This window comes from Aulostomus chinensis, chromosome 14 (genome assembly GCF_037954235.1).
Source record: "Aulostomus chinensis isolate RoL2024-O1b breed Wild chromosome 14, RoL_Achi_v1.0, whole genome shotgun sequence".
Lineage (NCBI taxonomy): Eukaryota > Metazoa > Chordata > Actinopteri > Syngnathiformes > Aulostomidae > Aulostomus > Aulostomus chinensis.
The window spans coordinates 749896-771057 of record NC_141333.1 but is presented as its reverse complement, the minus strand read 5'-3'; the positions used below and the strand labels follow the sequence as shown (position 1 = coordinate 771057).

At 48.8% G+C, this 21162-nt stretch overlaps 2 protein-coding genes across 18 annotated transcripts in view; one reads left to right on the top strand and one right to left on the bottom strand.

Annotated features, from left to right (window-relative positions):
* Positions 1-627: 627 nt before the first annotated feature.
* tm2d1 (TM2 domain containing 1) lies at positions 628-5583 on the bottom strand. Of its 2 annotated transcripts, none has more exons than XM_086224861.1 (7): positions 5425-5583; positions 4992-5065; positions 4741-4849; positions 4360-4451; positions 2851-2924; positions 2308-2455; positions 628-826 (listed from the first exon to the last, which is right to left on the bottom strand). In XM_086224861.1, the coding sequence occupies exons 1-6, from the start codon at positions 5556-5558 to the stop codon at positions 2345-2347; spliced, it is 594 nt and encodes a 197-aa protein (XP_086080987.1). In that variant the 5' UTR covers positions 5559-5583; the 3' UTR covers positions 628-826; positions 2308-2344. The 2 variants fall into 2 exon arrangements, with proteins under 2 accessions (XP_086080987.1, XP_086080988.1); XM_086224862.1 differs by lacking the exon at positions 628-826 and adding an exon at positions 851-1832.
* patj (PATJ crumbs cell polarity complex component) overlaps positions 5481-21162 on the top strand; it is a 60642-nt gene continuing 44960 nt past the window's right edge. Inside the window, exons 1-15 of one of the 16 annotated variants that reach the window (XM_086224856.1) lie at positions 6354-6832; positions 7483-7547; positions 7653-7703; positions 7774-7952; positions 10642-10851; positions 11041-11180; positions 11419-11599; positions 14075-14203; positions 15031-15270; positions 15352-15454; positions 15646-15734; positions 16422-16551; positions 18501-18626; positions 20632-20693; positions 21105-21161. In XM_086224856.1, coding sequence (XP_086080982.1) covers positions 7682-7703; positions 7774-7952; positions 10642-10851; positions 11041-11180; positions 11419-11599; positions 14075-14203; positions 15031-15270; positions 15352-15454; positions 15646-15734; positions 16422-16551; positions 18501-18626; positions 20632-20693; positions 21105-21161 — 1668 coding nt within the window. In that variant the 5' untranslated portion in view covers positions 6354-6832; positions 7483-7547; positions 7653-7681. Of the gene's footprint in view, positions 5786-6352; positions 7704-7773; positions 7953-10641; positions 10852-11040; positions 11181-11418; positions 11600-14074; positions 14204-15030; positions 15271-15351; positions 15455-15645; positions 15735-16421; positions 16552-18500; positions 18627-20631; positions 20694-21104; position 21162 lie in introns of those variants that run through there. The other 15 variants (XM_086224854.1, XM_086224848.1, XM_086224853.1 and 12 more) reach the window with 15 other exon arrangements.

The window sequence follows — 21162 nt, the reverse complement described above, 5'->3', positions numbered from 1 at the left end:
AAGCAAAGCCGTGAAGAAACCAGCTCCTTTCAGCTGATACACAGGCCGGGCCGTGGTGGTTCAGCCCCAGCAGGAACCCCAGACTTCCTTCCCCTGGCCACAGGGACCAGCAGTGACATGAGGATCTTCAGGGGTTCCCAGACCAGTGTGGACTAGTTGTCTATCCTCCTGGTCCTGGATCTGCCCTGGCGCCCAGGTGGCGTCTTGACTAGATGCTGAACCACCTTGATTGGCTCATTTGACTCCACAGGGCAACGGTTCCACTCAGAGATGGTAGAACCTCACCCTCCCTGAGGGACACGCCGGCCTCCCTGCTGAGGAAATGCTGCTCACACCTGGGATCCGGTTCTTTCAACCATGAATCGTATTTTACAGGTGAGAGAAGGAACCAGACCGACCCGTAGACCCACAGCTGACGCCTGACTCAACTCTTCACAACAGCAGCGCAGCTCCGACCCGTCTCACTCTCCTCCGGTCCCTCATCTCCAGAACCGTCCATGCGGCTCCCATCGTGTCGAACCAGAGATGTCTCGCTTTCAACATTCATTTATGGCATCAGTTTGCTGGGATGTGGCAGTGCCCCAGTGGTTGGACTGGTGTCCAGTTCAATTAATTACTAAATAAACGTGGATTTAAAAAAATCTTTATTTACAAAGTCAGCTTTCATGGAAAGAAGTCACAACCTAAAGACACGACAGCAGTCAAACATCACGACATTTAACAACAAAATCATGTTCACTAAAAACCAACACAAATATCTGAAGCAGGGTTGGCTTGAAGCAGGACGAAGAAAGTGAGCCGCAGCAGAGTGGAGCTCCAGGGAGACCTGAGGAGGAACACGCCGCCATCAGAACCCAGAGGAGAGACACAATATTCAAACATCAGAGTGACGTGGCGTCTACGATCTCAAAAGATGGATCAATCCACCCAAACCAGCCAGGCTCTACTGGCTCCGACTAGGCTGCAACAACCAATCCCTAATCAATAATTACAAGTGTTAGCAACGGATTTCATGATGGATTCATTGGGTCGCGTGACAATTACATCACTCACAAAGTTGCAGAGCCGTTTGAGTTGAGTTGAGCGCGGAGCAGAAGTACCGGAGAAACCGTTGTTTTGAACCGTGTTGGAGGCGGAGAAACTGTAAGTATTTATTCTGTGCTTTGTCCCGGATCGGTTCTTGTTGACACAAAGACACTTGATTTACTGTGATTTAATCTTAGAGTTCTTGTGTAGCGCCTGGTCCGCTTAGGCTGGGTCTAGATGTGGTGTAGAAAGTCCACTTGCAGGAACTACAATGATGGTAAGAATTTAATGAACGAGCTTCATGTGTTAATTTTCTGAAATAAGGTGCAAAGAAATACTGCAGCAGCTTCCTGTCATGACCAACACGCCGCCGCCGCCGCCGCCGCATGGACAAATCAAAAACAGTATCACAACCCTTTTGAACTTAAATCCAGTGTTATTGCACTTGTGTAAAACATAATACTTCAAATATGCCCTCCATATGTAAGGCATACGTGTGTGTGTTTCTGTGTTTGTCCGTTCACTTGTTGTTTCCTGAATCATCACTCCAACGGCTCAGGGAGCGACCTGCTGGTCCACTTTGAAGATTTTCTGGACTGTCAGTTCTGTTTCTGAATAAAAGCTTGGAAATTCATGCCTCCTTGTGTTTTTATCTGATTCATCGAAAAAATATTACCGATTACTCGATGATTAAAATAATGGTTAGATGCAGCCCTAGTCAAACTCAATTCTCCGCCCCCTCAGGAACCTGCTGCAGGTCGACCTCAGCCGCTCGCTGGAACTGGACTGGGAATCGTCAAGTTCAACTGGGAACCAAAAACAGAAGCTGATATCAGGATCGATATCTAGTTCTCCTCCCCGTCAATATGAACACAAACACAACTGAGAGGTTGTAACGGATGGTGAGGCGTCTCAGACGGAGGAGGGGCTCCTCAGCGCCCTCTGGTGGACTCCTGCAGACAGAGACGCTGATCCTCAACTGATCTGATAAGTGATTGATCGGTATCTGTCTAAGTACCAGTCCCAGTACCAGTGCCAGTCCCAGTGCCAGTACCAGTCCCAGTGCCAGTACCAGCCTGCAGCTGACGTAGCCTGAGCCTCCTAGCTAGCGCTTTGGTGGCTGCTCCGCTGCCGTCTGGGTGAATGAGTGAGTGACATCATCGACATCACTTTCTGATTTAAGACCCAGTGTGTGTAAGTGTGTGTGTGTGTGTTTCATCAGATGTAAAGTGACTGACTGAGAATCACAGATGATTTCATGGTAGAAGGCGGTCAACTCACAGTGTTCCTGTGGGTTTGTGGGCGTGGCCAGGTGTGCTCACAGAGACAGGTGAGGCTTCCGGTAGGTCTGGTTGTCAATGGAGAGGCGCGTCAGTCTGGCGCCATAATAATCCACGATGTAGTTTGATCCATCCGCTGGACCCACGATCTGAAGCACACGACACAAGAAAGTTACCATGACGACGGAGGGTCTCATCCTTCCAACTCTGGACGATGTTGCACGCCAGTCAGACATGGAGGACATGGATGACCTTTTGGATATCAAATTTCATCAGATTCATCGGACAGACGTGTGCGTTTGATCTGATGTCACAACTGTGGCGCTTTGCTCCAGCTGAGTAACTTTCAGGTCAGGTAACTCGTTAACAGGAACTGTTATGACACGTATGACGCGTCAAGTTCTTTTGCTGCTGGGATCAATAACGACACCAAGTCACTAATCTGAGGTCACTGAATGAGTCGAGGGAGTTGCTTTCTCTGAGCACCATCACTGTACACCGACGCAACATGGCCGCCTTCAGCAGAGGACAACACCTGACTCACCTGCATGGCGATCAAGACAAAGTCAATCAGCGTTCCGATTCCACAGAAACCAACGGTGCAGAACTTCAGCAGGCCTGTGTGACGGAGAGAACAGGTTCCCTCAGTACATTGGAGAGTCCACCTAAACTACACAAGAACCAGTTGTTCTGGTTCCGACAGCAGCATCAGAAACACAGCAGGTTCTAGTGCTCAAACGGGCCCCCGCTAAGCCCCAGGGGTCCCAGGAGGCGGTCGTGGTAGGGGAGGGAAGCAGCAGCTCAGACAGACCACCATTTTGCTTTGGTTTGAACATCAAGAAGAAGAATAAAAACGTCCCCAACGCCTCAACTGAGGGGGCGGGGCAGCTGAGGCGTGAGTGACCATACGTGGACGCACGGACGGCTGCTGGCGCCTGAACCCCTTCAGTCAGGGCGCAGCTGACCATCCATCTTTCATAACATCGTTGAATTCCTCGTGGAACAGAAATGTGGAGCGTGACTCGTTCACTGCTCATGTCAGCTTTGCCAAACTAAACTCTGGCGGGTCCATGATGGTGGAGGATGTGATGCAACGACCAGTAACTCCACAGCTCCTGAAACCAGGCGGACGCGTCAAAGCATCAAACACTCCTGTTCTTACTCTCTAGCTCCGCCCAAACACATTCTTTTTCTTTTAGGGTGACCGTTGGGGGACAGCCCAGCTCATCGGCTCATTGGCGTGGATTGCGGTGACACGTTGTGTTGTTTTGTTACTTACAGACCAGAGCAAACGATTCAGAGGGGTGAGGCCCGGCGAAGCCAAACAAGCCTCAGGAGGTTGTTTGTATGACACTGGGTCACCTGCATGTATTTATATATCTTTGATTATTGATTGATGTCTTTAACCCTCAGGTCCCTTCTTGTTCCTGTTCAACTCGTCTGACACACACACACACACACACACACACACACACACACACACACACACACACAGGTGCAGGTGTGTGCTGAGAACAGACGAGCCTGCTGACAATAACAGGTCCTTGTTGTGCAAATGGCTTCTGTGGGTTATTGTGAGGAGGAGCTGAGCCGCGGCGTCCCAGCCAGGAAACTCAGTCCCCGGGGCGGCAGCCAGAGGTCACCGCCACTCCCCTTCATCCTAACTTGCTGCACTTGTGTTCAGCAACACAACGTGACGGCAACAAATCCACGTTTGCATTTTTGTCCAGGTGTGATTTAAGCTGGCAGGGAGCAGCAGATCCATGTCTTCCTCCTTCAGGTCAGAGGTGTACAAGTGATGAGCGGCGCCCACAGGCAGGTGAGGGGCGTGTTACACTGCGACTACACAGCTAAGTGGCTACTGCTGCCTTCGCACATTCCAAACAAAAGTTTTTGTCTTAAGTCTTTTCCTGTGTGGTGCTCATTTTTAACCAATTTTCTTCACCTGTTTATTCTGTTTTTACCCCTGAAAAGGACAGCTGAGCTCTTCTGCTGTGGCCTGTTTGCGACGCCTGGGAGGACATTTGGGTCGGTCCTCGGCGGGTTCGCTTACCTAGAGCCGGGTATCCCAGGTAGAAGCGGTCGGCTCCCAGCCAGCCCAGGAACAGAGACAACGCCACCGCCACTTTGTAGGAATAACCGCTCCTGAGAGGAAACACACAATCACCATGACCAGGAAAACTACAATGTCCTCACACGTTTCATCTCCACTCACAGTGAGGTCATCCATCCAAGTCAGAAGCTGTGGACCACAACAGTGACGCGCGTCACACCTCAGGCCGAGGAAATGTACGAATTTAGGTTGACAATTGTGATCTTTCCTCAAGTGATGTTGAAACCACGCGCAACTCCCACAACCAACTCACCTGAGACGGCCTGAGGTCTGTGCTCAACCGCATGAGTGTGTGTGTGTGTGTGTGTTGCCAGCACTCACACATTCCTGCAGGGGATGGTCTTGTTGAAGCCCACCTCCTCCCCACTGAACCTGAACTCTGTCCCATTAGGGAGCCGGCAGCTGATGTTTGGAGCTGGGAGGCACTCCACTACACACACACACACACACACACACACACACACACAGAGTTTATGAGAGGGTGAGATGACAAAAACTGGCTCTGTGAGTGGGTTCACAGACAGATTTCTCCATCGTTGCTGTTCGAATCCCGGAGGTCAAAGGTCACCCACCCCAGGCTCTGGTGTCTCGGCAGTTCTCGGGCTCCTGCGTGGCTTCGTCGATCTTCGGGTCTTTGCAGAGAAACGTGAGCAGAGTGAAGGAGTCCGAACCGTCTGATCAATGATTCTGATCGATGCCAAACATGAAAACTGTCCCATTAATAATCGATACACACAGTGGTTTTCTGATCCGCTCTGATACAATAAAACTTTGACTGCTGCAAGTTGGAATTCAACCTGCATCGACCTGATATCGATTCATTGATAGGAAGTTAGTAAACTATCAGGAAACCGCGCTTGCCTGTGGGTTCTGGGAAGAACCGAACCTTCACTGGTCCGAACACTTGATGTGCTCGACCGTACCAGCTAGCAGCTAGCAGCTGCAGCTAGCGGACAGCAGATAGCGCCCCCCCCCCCCCCGGAAGTGACCGTGTTGGAAGGATATTGTCCGAGTCGCAGGCGGTCGCAGCTCTCCGCGGTCTCGCCCAGAACATCCCTCAGGTGCGAGGAGACGCAGTAAAACAAGACGCTCCATATTCCGCTCCGTAAACACACCAGCCGTCTGCGAGAGGACGCCATGTCTAAGTGTGTGACGTCAACAGAAGCTATGTTTAGGACCCCTCGGAAAATCGAGTCTCAGACAGCTACAGCGCAACACAGCACATCGATTCGAATAAGTTTCTACTGGTTTCTGACATACTAATCTGCTTTTCAAGTCAAAGTAATTAATGGAATAATAAAAAGGCGAGCTATAAAAAATACTTCATAAATCAAATATTGACCCCCGTGAGCTGACACACTGAAGGGTAAGTCAATGATCTGCTGCATGTGTGATAAAATAATTATTTCCTCGAATAGTTTTTCCCTCTTGAAACACAACCAGAACATTTATCGTGACGATGGTTTCATTTGTTTGTCACTGATTTCACGTTTGCTGCTTCCTTCTCTGGTGAACATCCAGCTCCAAAAACATTTCCGTTTGTTTCTTCAGTAACATCCCATGGAGTCTCTTTAAACACATTTTCAGACAAATATGAAGGTTTTACTCGTGATTCCATTTTTTTCATTTGCAATTCTCCAATTTCATTTAGCAGACGCTTTTGTCCAAAGCGACGTACAACACAAGCAAGAATTTAGACCTAATTAAGGTAAAATTTATTTATTTGGCAATGAAAAAATAGTTTTATTAATTTCTCGGGAAAGTCACATGATCAGTTTGTTCTGATACTTTTGAAAATATTTCCAGATGTGTGACGGTCGCGGTTGCAAACTTGAGGGGAATCAGAGGCTCGTGCCCCCCGTGAGCGGGGACCATGCTCGAACGCTTCCATCAACTCGCTCAAAATGGACTGATAGCTACGATTTCAATCGGAACTTGAACGCAGCATTAAAGCCATACTGCTGGTGCCGACCTGGATCCAGTTCATGAGAGTTTTACTCCAGTTTGACTCTCTGGGGTGGCCCCGTGTCGGAGGAGCTCACCGGTGGACTCGCGGGTTTTGGCACGTCAGTTAGCATGCTAGCAGCTAGCCACGGTCGCGTGCGTGACGACGTGAAGCTGCGGGGCGAGAAGTTGTCTGGTCTTGTTTAAACTCGTTCGGCTCTTAGGAGCAGAGACGCGGAGTTTCATGGGAAGTTTTTGGGGTTTTGTTTTCATAAAGCGCGCGTGCTCGGACATCAGGAAGGTGTTTGGTGCACCTGTTGAACCGCCCGGAACCGCTGAAACTCTTGAGTCACGAATTCAGAAATCCGTTTGAAAATCTACTTGGACGGGGGTGTATGTCATTTGGAAAATGTTAGGTGGTGTCACCCCTCCCCTCTGAGCTGCTGAGTTTCACTTCCTTGTCTCTCAGGTGCGCGCACAGGTGAGCAACCCACACACACACTCACTGGTTTCAGGCAGGAAAGGAGAGCTCCAGCTCGGAATGTTGGCGTGTGTGTTTTTCCACCCGCACCAGCTGATAAAGTGGCCCTGACTGAGTCAACAACTCCTGCTAGGTGCTAAGCTAACGGGCAGGTAACCTGCCCCACCTGTGCTGCTGCCAGAGGAGGAAGCTGATTCTGCGGGTTCGGCGCTCGAAGTAACTGGCGTTGCTACTAATGATGCGTTCGATCACCAGCTAATCCGTCAGATGTGAAACAGGTCGGAAGACTGAAGGTCCCAGCAAAGTCTGGGCTCCCAGGTGTGTTGGTACCTGAGTGTTCCTCTCAGCTGGAATCCGATCAGTGAAGAACACATGATTAGTACTTTACTCTCGAACTTTTTACATAATGGCGACTTTAATTTTATGATACTTTATGTACATTTTACCCAGTAGTTTATGTACTTATACTAGATTAGTAACACTGTGTAACAGAGCAGTACAGGGGAGCAGTACTGGTCCTTGGTGAGGCCTGAATGGTTTGTTCTCACATCAACTATGAACTAAATCAGTGACTTCTGTTTTCTCTCATCATTTTACTAATTAAAAGTTTAGGTAAGTCTTTCCCCCCTCATTTTCAGGGAAGAAGGAAGTTTCAGGTGAAGCTGGTCAGGTGGAGGAAAGCAGCAGGTTCAGCTCTCACCAGGTGAACCTGCTCGTGGTGGACAGACTGTGTGACGCGGGCTGAGGTGTGTGTGATTGCTGCTGCTGCTGCTAATAGGCTCATTATTTCCTGCTCTTCTGTGACCAGTGTGATCCAGAGTGAAGGACTGAGCGGCCATGTTTGACCATGTAGCAGCAGGTACGACCCCTCTGCTCCACAGGTACACAAAGGAGTGTGTGTGTGTTTAATGTTTCCTGTGTGGCCTCAGTGTCCTCTGCAGAGCGCCAGCAGGTACTGGGAGCTCTGGAACGCCTGCAGGTGAAACTGGTCCAGAGGGAGGAGTGGACCCACAGTGACACACTGGGGAACCTCCAGGCGACCCTGCAGAGTCCCCTCTTCAACCACATCCTGACCCTGCAGCACTCCATCAGACAGCTGCGACACCAGGTGAGGCGCGCCATCAGGCTCCAACCCAACACCAGAACCTCCACGGGTCCATTTTGTGACATGGCCTGGTTCTCGTGAACCCATTGCTACTAAGACTGGTGGGCGTGGGCGGTGTTACAAGCGTGGGGAGGATGGAGCAGCTGGATTTAGGGGGTTGGTTTCACACAGACATGTTGGGTGAAGATGGGAAGAGGTGATGAGTCCCAGCAGCTCCACCATCTTTCATCTGATGCGGTGTTTTGACCCTTTGGTAGCTTTTAACTTACATTTACAGCTTCTTGCTGTGAGAAGACCGCAGCAGGATGTGGCGCCGCGGAGCAGAGCTCTCCGCTGGTCGCTTCCAGCCGCTGCACAGGCGGAGAAACAAAGGTGGGAGTTGATGACAACCGTCGTAGATGATGATTCACGCGTGGCAGACAAAAAACATACTTGGGTGTCGTTTCTTTGAGCGTCAGTGTTTCCTGTCAGGTGACAGCAGTGACCCGGCAGGTGAGACTCCGCCCAGGTGTCGGCAGCCTACCAGGTGCCTCCTGCCAGCCCCGGAGCTGTCAGCTGGGTAGAGCGAGGACATTGACTCGCCTCTACACCTCCATCAGTATTCAGCGCCCGCTCACTCTGACGTGGAACCTTTACAATAAACAATCTGCAGGCCAAATTAAGATAATGGCAATAAGTGCCGGCGGGCTTCATATTCTAAGTGCTGCGAAGGTCAGAGCTGAGTCTATGAATGCCTGGCTGGAAGCGCTGGAGGGTGTATGAAGCTTCTGTCTTTCTTTATTTATTTACCCCCGCCCCCGCGCCCCGGCGCTCTGCGGATCTATCAAGCCTTAATATCTAGTGTCTTGTTTTGAGTAACGGCCTTGTCGAGGCGTATTGATGAAGTGGCTGGCGATCCTGCTCCGTCAGCCCGGCCTAAATAAGCTGCAGACTGATAAGTTTCCACAATGTGAGTGTAAAGGTCATTAATACATTACCTGTGCGGGGGGGGGGGGGTGCTGCCGAGGAACCTATTGATCCCCCCCCAGCCGCCGCCTCATTACTGCTTTGCACATGTCTTTGGTTTGTTGACGGTGTCCTTGTGCATTAGGACGTCCGTCCATCCTGTTCCTGTCTGATCATTTGTCCCCCTGTCAGACCTCCCAGGTCCTCAGTGTTGAACTGCAGGCGTCACCTTTCCTTCAGGGGGCAGTGTGGCTCAGAGGTGGAGGGGCTGTCCAGCAACGGAAAGGTTGCTGGTTTGCCTGCAGAATTCCCCTGGAAATTTGTTTACACATTCAAGATGACTCACAATCCATCTTGAACATTTCCAACATCTTACAGTTACGTGTTTAGACGCCTTCCTGAACAGGCACTACATGTTAGCATCAGCCAGCCCTTAAAACAGATTCAGAAAACTTTACTTATCCCCGTGAGAGGGCAGGGGGGCAATCAAGAGAGCAAATCACAGCTAATCAGACACATAGTTCACAAAGTGCATAACTTCACTTCTGGTTGTGTTGAAGTGTCAACAAACAAATGTATCAGCGACAAGTTCAGTTCATTTTTCTCAAATCAACTTCCCTACATGGGGACATTCCCTGAATGAACTGGTCTTAGCAAGAACGAGCCATTAAACTAGTTCTCCTAGTAGAACATCTGGTTCTGTCGTGTCCAGGTCAGAGACCAGAGATCAGGTGTGAGGTGCCCAGCAGCCGGAGATATCAGCAGGTTCAGTTCTACATCAGATCCACCAGTAAACACCAGACCGGTGGATGGGGGAGGTTCAGCTCTACATCAGATCCACCAGTAAACACCAGACCGGTGGATGGTGGAGGTTCAGTTCTACATCAGATCCAGCAGTAAACACCAGACTGGTGGATGGTGGAGGTTCAGTTCTACATCAGATCCACCAGTAAACACCAGACTGGTGGGTGGTGGAGGTTCAGTTCTACATCAGATCCACCAGTAAACACCAGACTGGTGGATGGTGGAGGTTCAGGTCTACATCAGATCCACCAGTAAACACCAGACCGGTGGATGGTGGAGGTTCAGTTCTACATCAGGTGTTCATTAGTGAAGATGATCTTGATGAACTGAACCTGGAAGATCATCAACTTTTGTTCACCAGAGCTGATTTACTGGTTCAATCACCACAATCACATGGAGCGATCCCATAGGCTGCAGGGGAAGAAACCAGGAGATGACCACTTCCTGTTGGTGGGGGAACCAGGAGATGACCACTTCCTGTTGGTGGGGGAACCAGGAGATGACTGCTCCCTGTTGTACTACAAACACACCTCAACCCTGCCATGATCACTTTCTGTAGGACCGCAAAAATACCACAATACTGCCGTGCTATACATAGGACCACTTCCAGGAAGTTGACTCAGTGCATTGTGGGTAGAGACCAGGAGCTGCAGCTGGGGGGAGGAGAAGCTCAACAAAGGTCATTAATGACCTCAAAGATGCTAAGTAGCCATAAAAGCACTAGCATCAGGCTAATTCCACTGTGGTCTTTGATTCCTGTCTCTCTTTCTAGTTGATCTTTTTAGAGTGTTGCTCTTGTGATGTCATAATGGACTGATTTTCTGTCCAGTAGATGAGCGACCAATATGGTTCTGTTGGTTCTGGATCAGATCAGGTACTTTCAGCACCCACTCACCACATGTATCCTCCTATCTGACAAGCTCCTCCTCCTCCTCCTCTCCAGCTGAGCAGCATGCCACCCGATGCCTGCAGCGACTTCAGTTTCTCTAAAAAGGGGCAGCTGATTATGAGTGCTGATAATCCAGCTAGCAGCTCAGCGCCGCCCACCTTGTCCGCCTCCTCCTCCATCCTGACCAATGGCTCGACTCCACCCATCCATCAAACTCCGCCCTCATCTGACCTCCTCCAGAAATGGATCTTTGCCACTGCCAAGGTGGGTCAGAACACACCACTCAACATGAATGTCAACAAATAGACAAACCCCTGATGTGTGTGTGTGTGTGTGTGTGTGTGTGTGTGTGTGTGTGTGTGTGTGTGTGTGTGTGTGTGTGTGTGTGTGTGTGTGTGTGTGTGTGTGTGTGTGTGTGTGTGTGTGTGTGTGTGTGTGCGCGTGCGTGCGCAGGGGCGTCACACAGAGCTGGTTCATCTGACCCGGCCGCTGTCCGGCAGTCTGGGTTTCAGTGTGGTCGGCCTGCATCCAGCAGGAAGCAGCAGCCAGGGTGTCTTCATCAAACAAATCCAGCCTGGAGGCGTCGCTCACAGGTTGTCTGCTTGAAAATACAAACTGATTTTAGAATTAATAGGATGCAATGTTGGTTTCAGTGATAATGGATGTTTTAGCAAATGTAACGTTAGCATCAAAAGTGTCACGTTAGCAGACCTCAGTGGCTGCTGGCACAGTGAAGCTGGTTCATAAGCAATTACCCAGTGGACCAAGCTAGGAAGAAGGTGAGTGGTTTGTTGGAGCCTGGATGGTTGAGCTGCTGACATGTGGCTGCAGGGACAGGCGTCTCCAGGAGAGGGATCAGATCCTGGTGATCAATGGCAGCCCTCTGGAGCCAGGGATCAGCCAGCAGCAGGCCCTCACCCTGCTGCAGCAGCCTGGAGACACCGTGGAGCTGGTGGTCGCCAGGGAACGCCCACTGGATGCATCGCCACTGCCTGCCGCCACCGCCAGCATGGTGAGAACATGTTCTTCCTTAAAGGTTAAACTGTTGCTTTGTGAGGGCAGCAGAGTGAAGATTGAAGCATCAGTTCACCAACAATATGAAAACATTTTATTCTTTGCAAATCAGATACTGAGGTATGATGAAGACAATAATAACAATAATAATAATGTTATATAGAATAATTATTAAATAATTTGCGAGAAATGGACTGAAAGAATCGTCTCAGCATTCAAAATCAGACCAAGATGTTAAAGTTTTAAGATGGCTGCTGTTTGGTGTCAGTGTTTCTCATGCAGAAATCCCCTGTCATCCGGCGTCCTGCCGGTCACTCAAAATGAGTCCGTCAGTCATACCTTAGGCCACACCTCTGTTCAGTGACACCTGCTGTAAGTCTGCTGATAGGAAATCAGGACGTGTTCATGTCTGCTCTACTAAAATAAAAAGCAAATAATAACAAAAATTATGAATGAAGCCATTTATGCAAATTATTTATGTTTTTTGGTTTTGTTTTTTTTTGCTCTGTGTGGCAGGCAGCGTCCGCCCATAAACCTGGGCGAAAAGGTTCATAAGCTGGACCAATGCAGAAGTGATGGTATCTGTTTGAGACATGGCCCTGCTGGTAAAGCGCTCCCATCGCACTAAAAAACAAAATTGTTTTCAAAGAAGCAGCAGTGAGAGCTTAACAGCTGCAGGTGAGACGGGGGAGAGGCGTGAGCTCAAATGCTGCTGCCCTGCTTCATTGTTGGGTCGCTACCACACAGAACTCCTCTGTCCCTCTGATTTGTTACCCCCCCCCCCCCCCGGCTCACTGGATCTGGGCCACGTCCCGCATACCAGGCCTCGATCCTCCCGCCTTTGTTTTATTCATGTCCCATTTCTATCGAGGTCATGTTTAATGGAGACACGGGCATAAAAAAAACACAACTCTTGATGGATTTTATTGGCGTTGGCCTGGCCTGGCTAACTATCGCCGCTCCAGAGCCAAGACTCCGAGCCGCCGTCACAGCTGACGTGTCGTCCTGGCTGCAGATCTCGCCTTGGCTCGCCGCTAGTTTCCGGCCAAAGCTGACAGGAAACTTGTCACCATGAGGTCACTGATACACACGAGTATAAATCCACTCAGACGCCTTGGTGAGTGAAGTGACCCTCATCACAACATGGGCTCCCTCCCGGTGGAGTCCATCTCAGGCTTTCCTACTGACGACGACGCATAGACAGAACAGAAATATAAATGACTCCACCACCTGTCAGTCAAAAGGTCAAAGGTTAAGTTGGAGTCACACAAGAAGCAAGATTTCCAGTGGGCCCTCAAATTGAAGCTCACACAGTCTGTGTGTTTTACAGGGGGTCGTTTTTAAAAATTTGATCTGCAGCTTCATTTTGCCAATGATTCACTAAATTTGTGCTGATTTGAAGGAAATATTTGGTTACAGATATGTCAGTGGTGACACTGTCAGGCCCCCCAGGTTTTGTCTGGATAAGGTCAGGTGTGTGTGGGCCAGGCTTACCCGTGTGGGGGGGGTCTGCAGGCTGGAGAAGAGCTGCTATCAGATCCCAGCTGTAATAAGAGGCCAGAGCCCGTCTGATTGCAGCTGCTCCATCGAGGCGGTGGTGGGCAGCAGCCTCCCATTGATCAGCGGCTGGTATCAGAGGGGAGGAAACGCTCCCAGCTGGTAATTACCTGCCCAGCTTGAGTCTAACAGCCTTTCACCTCAGGACTGATAACCAGCCAAGCAGCTCGGGGAGTCTGCGTGCTGCTTACAGGGAAAACCATTTACACAACTGGGACTTTACTGGAAGTTTAGCAGGTTTGATCTGTTAAAAGAAAGGATGTAGGTGAAAGCTGTGACTCAAGAACGGAGGCGCCTGAACCGGCCCATCAGGCCATCGGAGAACCAGAGCTGCAAGCGGTGCTGCACACACAGATGTCGGTGTGCAGTGGGCCGCGAGCCCCCGGCTCCAGCGCCAGGCTTGGTGAATGTGTCTGACAGTACTTAGTGTAGTCTACTGTAGTAAACACAATTATAACACAACATGTGAGCAAAGCAGTAAAAGTACTGCGTGATGACATCAGAACCAGTACTTGAAATTGTGACGTGCACCAGGACGAGTCAATGAATCAGTCCTGGAGAAAATGTGAGTGGACGGACCAATGCGGGTCTTCCTTGATGTTCCTGAGTAGAAACACACGTGTAGTTGGCCTACATGCTTCTGACATGTCCATGTTACACGCTTGTGTGACCAGAAGTGTTTGTGTAGGGTCGTGGTTGCTACGTGACAACAACATAGACGTGTAACTGCTGTGGAAACACCAGATCAGTGTCACCTCCCACTAGGACCCAAGTCCTGGTGGGAGGTGACACTGCAAGATTTTGTTAAAACGACTGAATAATCAATAACGCCGATTATCAGCCTCGTCTGTGTGTGTGTGTGTGTGGGGGGGGGTTCTCCAAAGTCATGGATGTCGTTGTGCTTCTTGTGCTGAAGGAGCGGTGGGGTCACTTGGAGGAGATCAAGCTGGTCAATGATGGCTCCGGTTTAGGCTTCGGCATCGTGGGAGGGAAGACGAGCGGCGTGGTGGTCAGGACACTCATCCCGGACAGCGTGGCAGACAAAGTAAGTCACGCCACCACATCAGTGCTGGTGTGGTTGTGTCCTCCTCGGGGTGGTTCAGCACTGCAGGCGCCAGCTACATCTGGATCTGCAGTAGGCTAATGTTGGAGGAGCTAGCGGTCGCGGCTCTACAGACGGATGTATGACGGCAGGGTGAGGGATGACCCGGTCAGCACCCTGGAGCTGGGGGAGGCGTCAGGGCTGAGCTGCAGGATCGTTGGAGCTCAGCAGACACCTCCTGCATAATAAAGCTCAAAGAGAGCAGAGCATCAGGAGGAGGAATTATTGCTTTGTAAGCGGATTAATTTGATCAATTAGATTAATTGGACAAGATTAATTTCTCTGCAGAGACTAGAAAAAAGCCCAGACGCAGAGATGCTTCCCACCACTTTGCTCTCTCAAACACTTTCAGAATGGAAGTTTCCTTCTAAAGACCCGATGAAGATTTCCTTCATCCCTGCTTTCCTCCTTCCTGTCTGACTTGCATCCTCCCATCCCTCTTTCTCTGTCCCTTCTTCCTGTCTTTTTTCCTTGTTTTTGTTTTTATCTTCTATCTACACGTCTTTCCCTCTGTCCACCTCTCCAGCAGAAGTCTGCCTCTTCTTCCCATTAAAAGGGTATTCAGGGTGTTTTCCCTGCACTGATGTCTAACATGGCGTCTTCACGCCAGCCCCAGCCGCCACAATCTCTGGTTCTGGAGTAATCTGATCAAACCTGCTCAGAAATCAGCTTTAGTTCAAGTTGACAGTATTAAAGCTGCTGAACACGAGAAACATCTGCTGTTGTGATCGTGTCCTCCAGATGTCTCTCCTTTCCTCTCCTCCAATCAGGATGGGCGTCTCCGCACAGGTGACCACATCCTTCGCATCGGGGCGACGCCCACCAGAGGCCTCACCAGTGACCAAGTCGTCAAGGTGCTGCAAGCATGTGGGAGTTGTGTGACGATGCTGATCGCCAGGGACCCTTGTGGTCAGGGGTCAACAGCCCCGCCTCCTCCAGACTCCACCCCTGTATCCGCCTTACCCCCCCGCCCTCCTGGTCTGCCCCCCCAACGCCGGCTCAGCAAGACGGTGAGAATGACTATTCAGGCACATGAGCATCGGCACCGCCTGAACCCAAATACATGGACTCTGCCTGCTTCTGTGTTTCAGCCCAACCTGGAGGGATACGAGATCCACGAGGTTCCTCTGACCAAGAAGGATGGCCAGAGTCTCGGTATCTCCATCATCGGCTACAACCCCCTCACCAGCCACGGTAGGAGCGGGAGCGCCGGCGAAAGATGTCCTGAACACACTCGAGCATCAAAAAACTTTGTGGAACTGAAGGAATGAAGTTAGACTGCAAATTCAATAAGATGGATGATTTGTGTGTGTGTGTGTGTGTGTGTGTGTGTGTGTGTGTGTGTGTGTGTGTGTGTGTGTGTGTGTCCCTCCCTTCCCCCACAGATGCAGTTGGTGTGTTTGTCAAACACGTGGTTCCCGGCAGCGCGGCAGATCAGAGTGGGAACATCCGAGTCCATGATCGGCTGATCGGAGTAAGATCCCTATTTGTCCTTTCACTCTCAGAATGTTTAAAACCAGATTTAATCCTCAAGTTTGACCTGCAGTGATGAAGTACTCTCAACCCTTAATGAAGTAGAAGTACTGGAAGTGGCTGGTTGAGAGCGTTTTTTTTTTTTCAACAATTATTAAAAAGTTATTGGTTTATAATACTTGAATTAGTGAGAAATGTACCGATACCTCGGAGCTCAAAGTGACACAAAGTTTGTCCAAATTATTAAAGATGGAATAGAATTTCAAATATGAACCACATGAGACACCAGAAACCATCAAATGCTTTTCCATGAAGAACTGAATGATGGTGGTTACCAGTTAACGTGGAGACGACCAAATGCTCCCCCAGAGCCATGAGCTGTACTTGTCCAACACTTGTTGTGTGTTTCGTGTCCCTCTGAGCTGAAGTTTAGAGTTGCATGAACAGTAAAGTAACTAAGTACTTTTTTACTGTTTAAAGGTTACTTCATAGGATAGAACGTCTTAATTTTAATTACAGAGATTATAGCACCACTAGAAGTTTCAGTTTCAAGAGTTTACTTAAAAAATAAAATGCAAATCAATAATTATCTGAAAATTCATTATCATCTGTGTGTGTGTGTGTGTGTGTGTGTGTGTGTGTGTGTGTGTGTGTGTGTGTGTGTGTGTGTGTGTGTGTGTGTGTCCAGCTGGACAGCGTCAGCCTCCATGGGCTGACCAATCAGGAGGTGCTGGAGGTGATGAAGCTAACGGGCCAGACTGTGGTTCTCACGGTGGTCAGAAAGAAAGCTAGAACCCTGGAGAGATCCTTGGATAAAGGTAGAACTGTCCCACATTGAAACGTTCATCCCAACGTGGGAAAATGGGTTAATGGACATTTACAGTCTTAACCCACTTCCTGTCTTCTAAAACCACGGCTGCTCTTTTATTAATATCTCAGTATTTTTATCCAAGATTTTAAAAAAAACAACAAAAAAAACCCTGAAAAAACCCAGCTAACTTTCTAAATGAGTCAGTTTGTCTGGTGCTATTTTTTGTTAGCAACCGTTAGCTTAGCTGTCCAGTGGAAGAATGGCCCCCTCAGCATGGCTGTTCAGCCCCTCTGGTCCTCCAGCTCAGACCAGCCTTGAGCTGCTGAACCAGTATCGACCCTCAACCGATCAAATACATCACCCACCTGTCACCTGTAGTTTTTTTTAGGTGTATGGACCAAATAGCCTACAACTTGGGGGAGTTTGAGGATTTTACAATCCTGTGCATTATTTAGTATCATTAACAGACGATGTTTGTTCTTTCGGTTCATCATTTCATTTACCAAAGGAAGATTCAATGAAAGAACAGACATGATAACGAGTAAGAATGTTTTAATTTCCTTTGGCTGGAGTTTCCCACCCAAAGTGACAACATTCATTGACCTGTGCTACAGGTAAACACAGTTAGTTTGTGATTATTCAAGAGTGAAAGGGTTTCAAACAATTTAGTTCAAAGGTCCAGTAATGGATGGAGGCGTGCGGTTCCACTGCTCGTCTGCGTGGTCGCCATATTGGATCAGGCAAGAGCTGGAGTTTCGATCACATTGATATTGAAAAATGCCTGGGACTTGATTTGATCGTAATGATTATGATGATGATTAGCGCTGTAACGAGCTACCAGGTGACTCAGAACCTAACAGATGTAGAAACCCACACGTTTGGAGAATCTTCCTGAAGCTGTAAATCCAAAAAATGGTTGATGTTGCATGTTGGTTGTTTGAGCCTGCAGGTTCCCTTCTGGGAACATCAGAAGGTTCGTGTTTTAAGTGCATTTCCTAAAAATGACCGTTGCTCCTTGAAGACTTTCTCCAGACTCCAGGTGGGCGGACCACCACGTTTGCTGTAACCAGTGGAGGTTCTGCTGCAGAACTGTTCCCCCTCTCCGTTCAGTGAGCCTGGAACTCTCTCAGTAATAGGAACCGTATGTGAGAACAGGTTAGAGGGTGTGGTTACACGGTGAGCTGCTAAATTCATGATCGTTATTAAAATCATAATCTGCTCCTGTGGGAGGACGTTACCTTGGTGACTGCTTCCTGTCGGGGACTTCTGTAGTCTCATCCAGATTAAGATGACAAATTTGTTTACAACATGGTGTAATTTTCCCCAACTCTCCTCCACCGCTGGCGTCCAGAGATTAATTCACCTGGTTCAGGGTCATTTTTTGTCCTGCAGCCAGCACTGGTCAACCCCCCCTACCCAAGTGATTTCCTCCTTGCTCTTATCTCCCTCAGATGTCTGCTGGTTCCCAGTTCTTACTAATGAAACAAGAATCCAGCTTCTCCTAACTCTTTTATATTCCGGTCGTTTCTGTGGATCTCTGCACAGACGCCTTGAGACTGATGGCAAAATAACCAACGTTAACAATCGTAAAGGCCGTCAAAGGTCAGAATGCCCACAAACCCCTGCTGCGTTTCCTAAATGGAACATTGAGTCCAAATTCCCCAACCAAACTTTTCCAGCTGAAAATCCTCAGCCGGACTCTGTTCATCGTTCTGATGGTTTGAAAATGAAATGTGAGTTTTGAAAAAAGTCGTTGATGGTTGTTTCTTAGAAATTGAAGTGTGAGTTTGTTCCGAAACAGCTATCTTGCATAATAAACCAACTAAGAGTTACCATGGAAACAGATCTGCCCAACACCATGTAGGATGGTGGAGGAGGGAGGTGGTGGTCCTTCGGTTGGGCTTGTTTTGATCAGGTGTGCCAGAAAAATCCTGTGTGTGTGTGTGTGTGTTTCAGTGGAAAGAGAGTCGTCCCATAGGTCATTGCGGCGGTCACTGGAGGTCAAGACTCTGTCCCCTGCTTTCGTCTCCACGACGACAGCGCTGGAGCAAACATTCCCGAACGTGCCGGGTGTGTCCCAGGGTGAGCGCTCACTCAGTCATGGCGTCGTGTTGTGTGGGAAAAAAAGACAGTTGATTGATTGTCAGTTTAGTTGGTGATTGATTATGGAGAATTTCTTTTTGCCAAATCACTTGATCTGAACCCTCATTCACGGGTTTGCAGCCCTTGATGATACCTTTGTCCTCTGATTTGATATATTTTGGAATGTCCTTTAGTGCTTTGAAAAGAGCCCATTAATAATAAGTGTTATTTTTATCATTAATTTAATTGTAAATAGTTTCCAGAGAGTTTCCTAAACAAACAAAAAATCGAACTGTTCATATTCTGGTCACCTTTTCCCTCAGAAATTCACTGAATTCCTTTAACGTGAACGATGCCACGGGCAGATGAGCAGAGAGTCATGAGAATGAGGGGTAAAATCAGCAATTTTTACTTCAGTGTTGATTGTAATGTTTTCAGACTGCTTTGCATCTTCTGTTAAAGCAACGTGGATGGGATTTTTTTTATTCAGAAGAATCTTCTGACTGGTTGTATCCCTCCGTCTGAGGGGGGATGGGAGGAGCTCCTCTGTAGAACCAACAGAACTCACATCTGAATGATTTCCTCTCATTTTATTCCTCATTAGCTTTGCTAAGTGGCCACGCTAACAGTTATGCCCCGCGTGCCCGCTCCTGACCAGCAGATGTGAGGTGTCTGAGCTGTCGGGCAGCCTCGCAGCGATGTATTACTCTGTTCATTCAGCCAAACGCTGCAGATTAATTGCGTTGTGAAGCCAGGGTTAGCAATGCTAATTTAATCAGAGCTTTAACATCACCAGAGCTGCTGCAAAAAACCTCCATGAGTGAGCAGATTTGTGAGAGCGTGCAGGTGGTTTTCTTTGGCTCAGCAACAGAGGTTCCTCAGCCGGACGGGCGAGCGAGCCACCGGGAGAGAGTGTTCACCGGCCGGTAATCTGCTCTGACAGTTCGCTGTAGCTGCTCAGCTCTGGAGAACCCATTTATTCTACACACACACACACACACACACACACACACACACACACACACACACACACACCATCTGTATTTAGCTGACGTTGCTTGCTTTACAGTTTAGTGTTTTGTCATTTAGCTTCTGCTTCTAAGCAGGGAATTCCAAGGAGGGGAGTGAAATGCAATGTTTTGACACCAGGGTCTAGGTTCTGTTCCTGATTCAGTTCCACCAGTTGTGTACTGGACTGAGTTGCTGGTCTTTTGGCTGCAATGTTGCATTTGATCATGTTAGACCGCAGCAGCTGTTTTACTTCCCAACATAAAAAGGCCACATGTATCACCAAGTCTTTAAATCAGCTCTCCTAGTAGAATGTCTGGTTCCCTCGTCTCCAGGCTAGGGACCCGAAATCAGGTGTGTGGTTCCCAGCAGCTGGAGATGTCAGCAGGTTCAGTTCTACATCAGATCCACCAGTAAACACCAGACCGGTGGATGGTGGAGGTCCAGTTCTACGTCAGATCCACCAGTAAACACCAGACTGGTGGATGGTGGAGGTTCAGTTCTACATCAGATCCACCAGTAAACACCAGACCGGTGGATGGTGGAGGTTCAGTTCTACATCAGATCCACCAGTAAACACCAGACCGGTGGATGGTGGAGGTTCAGTTCTACATCAGATCCACCAGTAACACCAGACCGGTGGATGTTGGAGTGGTGGTGTCTTAAAAACCTGGGTTGCTAACAAGAGTCTAGAGGAGCCTACAGAGGTCATTAAAGGTCATCAGGGGAAACAAAAGTAGCCTGAAGCTTAGTGGTGGTGACCTTGAAGTCATGTGACCCTGGTGTAGCTCCTTCATAGGCTAACGTTAGCTTAGCACTGCTAACCGTTGCATTCAGGCTTCCAGCATCATCAGAGGGTTCATTAGTGAAGATGCTGATTTACTGGTTCAACCACTAGAACCTGTATTTATGTCTCCTCTGGTCAATATAGTTATTATAGTGCGTGTGTGTGTGTGTGTGTGTGTGTGTGTGTGTGTGTGTGTGTGTGTGTGTGCAGCCACAGATGCAGTGCTAAGGGCCAAATGGGAGCAGGCTCTGGGTCCGCATTATCAAGTCCTGGTGAGAGCACTAACATGCAGCACACTTTTACTGTATTTCCTCAAATGGATGTCTGGGTCTTTATTCACAGAAGGGGGTCCTGGGCTCTCATTCTGCTTTTGGTCCAATTTTCCCTGAGAATGTTTTGAAGTGTCCCAACTTCCCACCAGACCAGGACATGTTTGTGTCCGTGTGAGTGGTTGCATGCTCTGTTGGTCTGATTGAGACGGATCAAAACATGTCGAATGATGCAGTTGATGAAGAGGCAGGCTTTTACTTTTATTACCGTCTGTGCTTGATGAGATTTGTCTTTGTTTTCTGATCGTACACGCTGTACACGCACAGACACGCCCACTGGTGATGATGCTGCTGATCTATGTGTAAACCAGTCTATGTCACAGGAGGTGTGTGTGTGTGTGTGTGTGTTGTCAGGTGGTGAAGTTGGATCCTGTGATTGAAGATGATGAGGAGCTCCAGAAGTCCTCAAAGG

Coding starts and splice junctions, on each gene's coding strand:
- tm2d1 (XM_086224861.1), bottom strand. CDS start 5,558: ATGGCGTCCTCTCGCAGACGGCTGGTGTGTTTACGGAGCGGAATATGG. Junction 4,850..4,991: donor CCGAGACACCAGAGCCTGGG/GTGGGTGACCTT, acceptor GTGTGTGTGTAG/TGGAGTGCCTCCCAGCTCCA. Junction 2,925..4,359: donor CCTGGGATACCCGGCTCTAG/GTAAGCGAACCC, acceptor TCCGTCACACAG/GCCTGCTGAAGTTCTGCACC.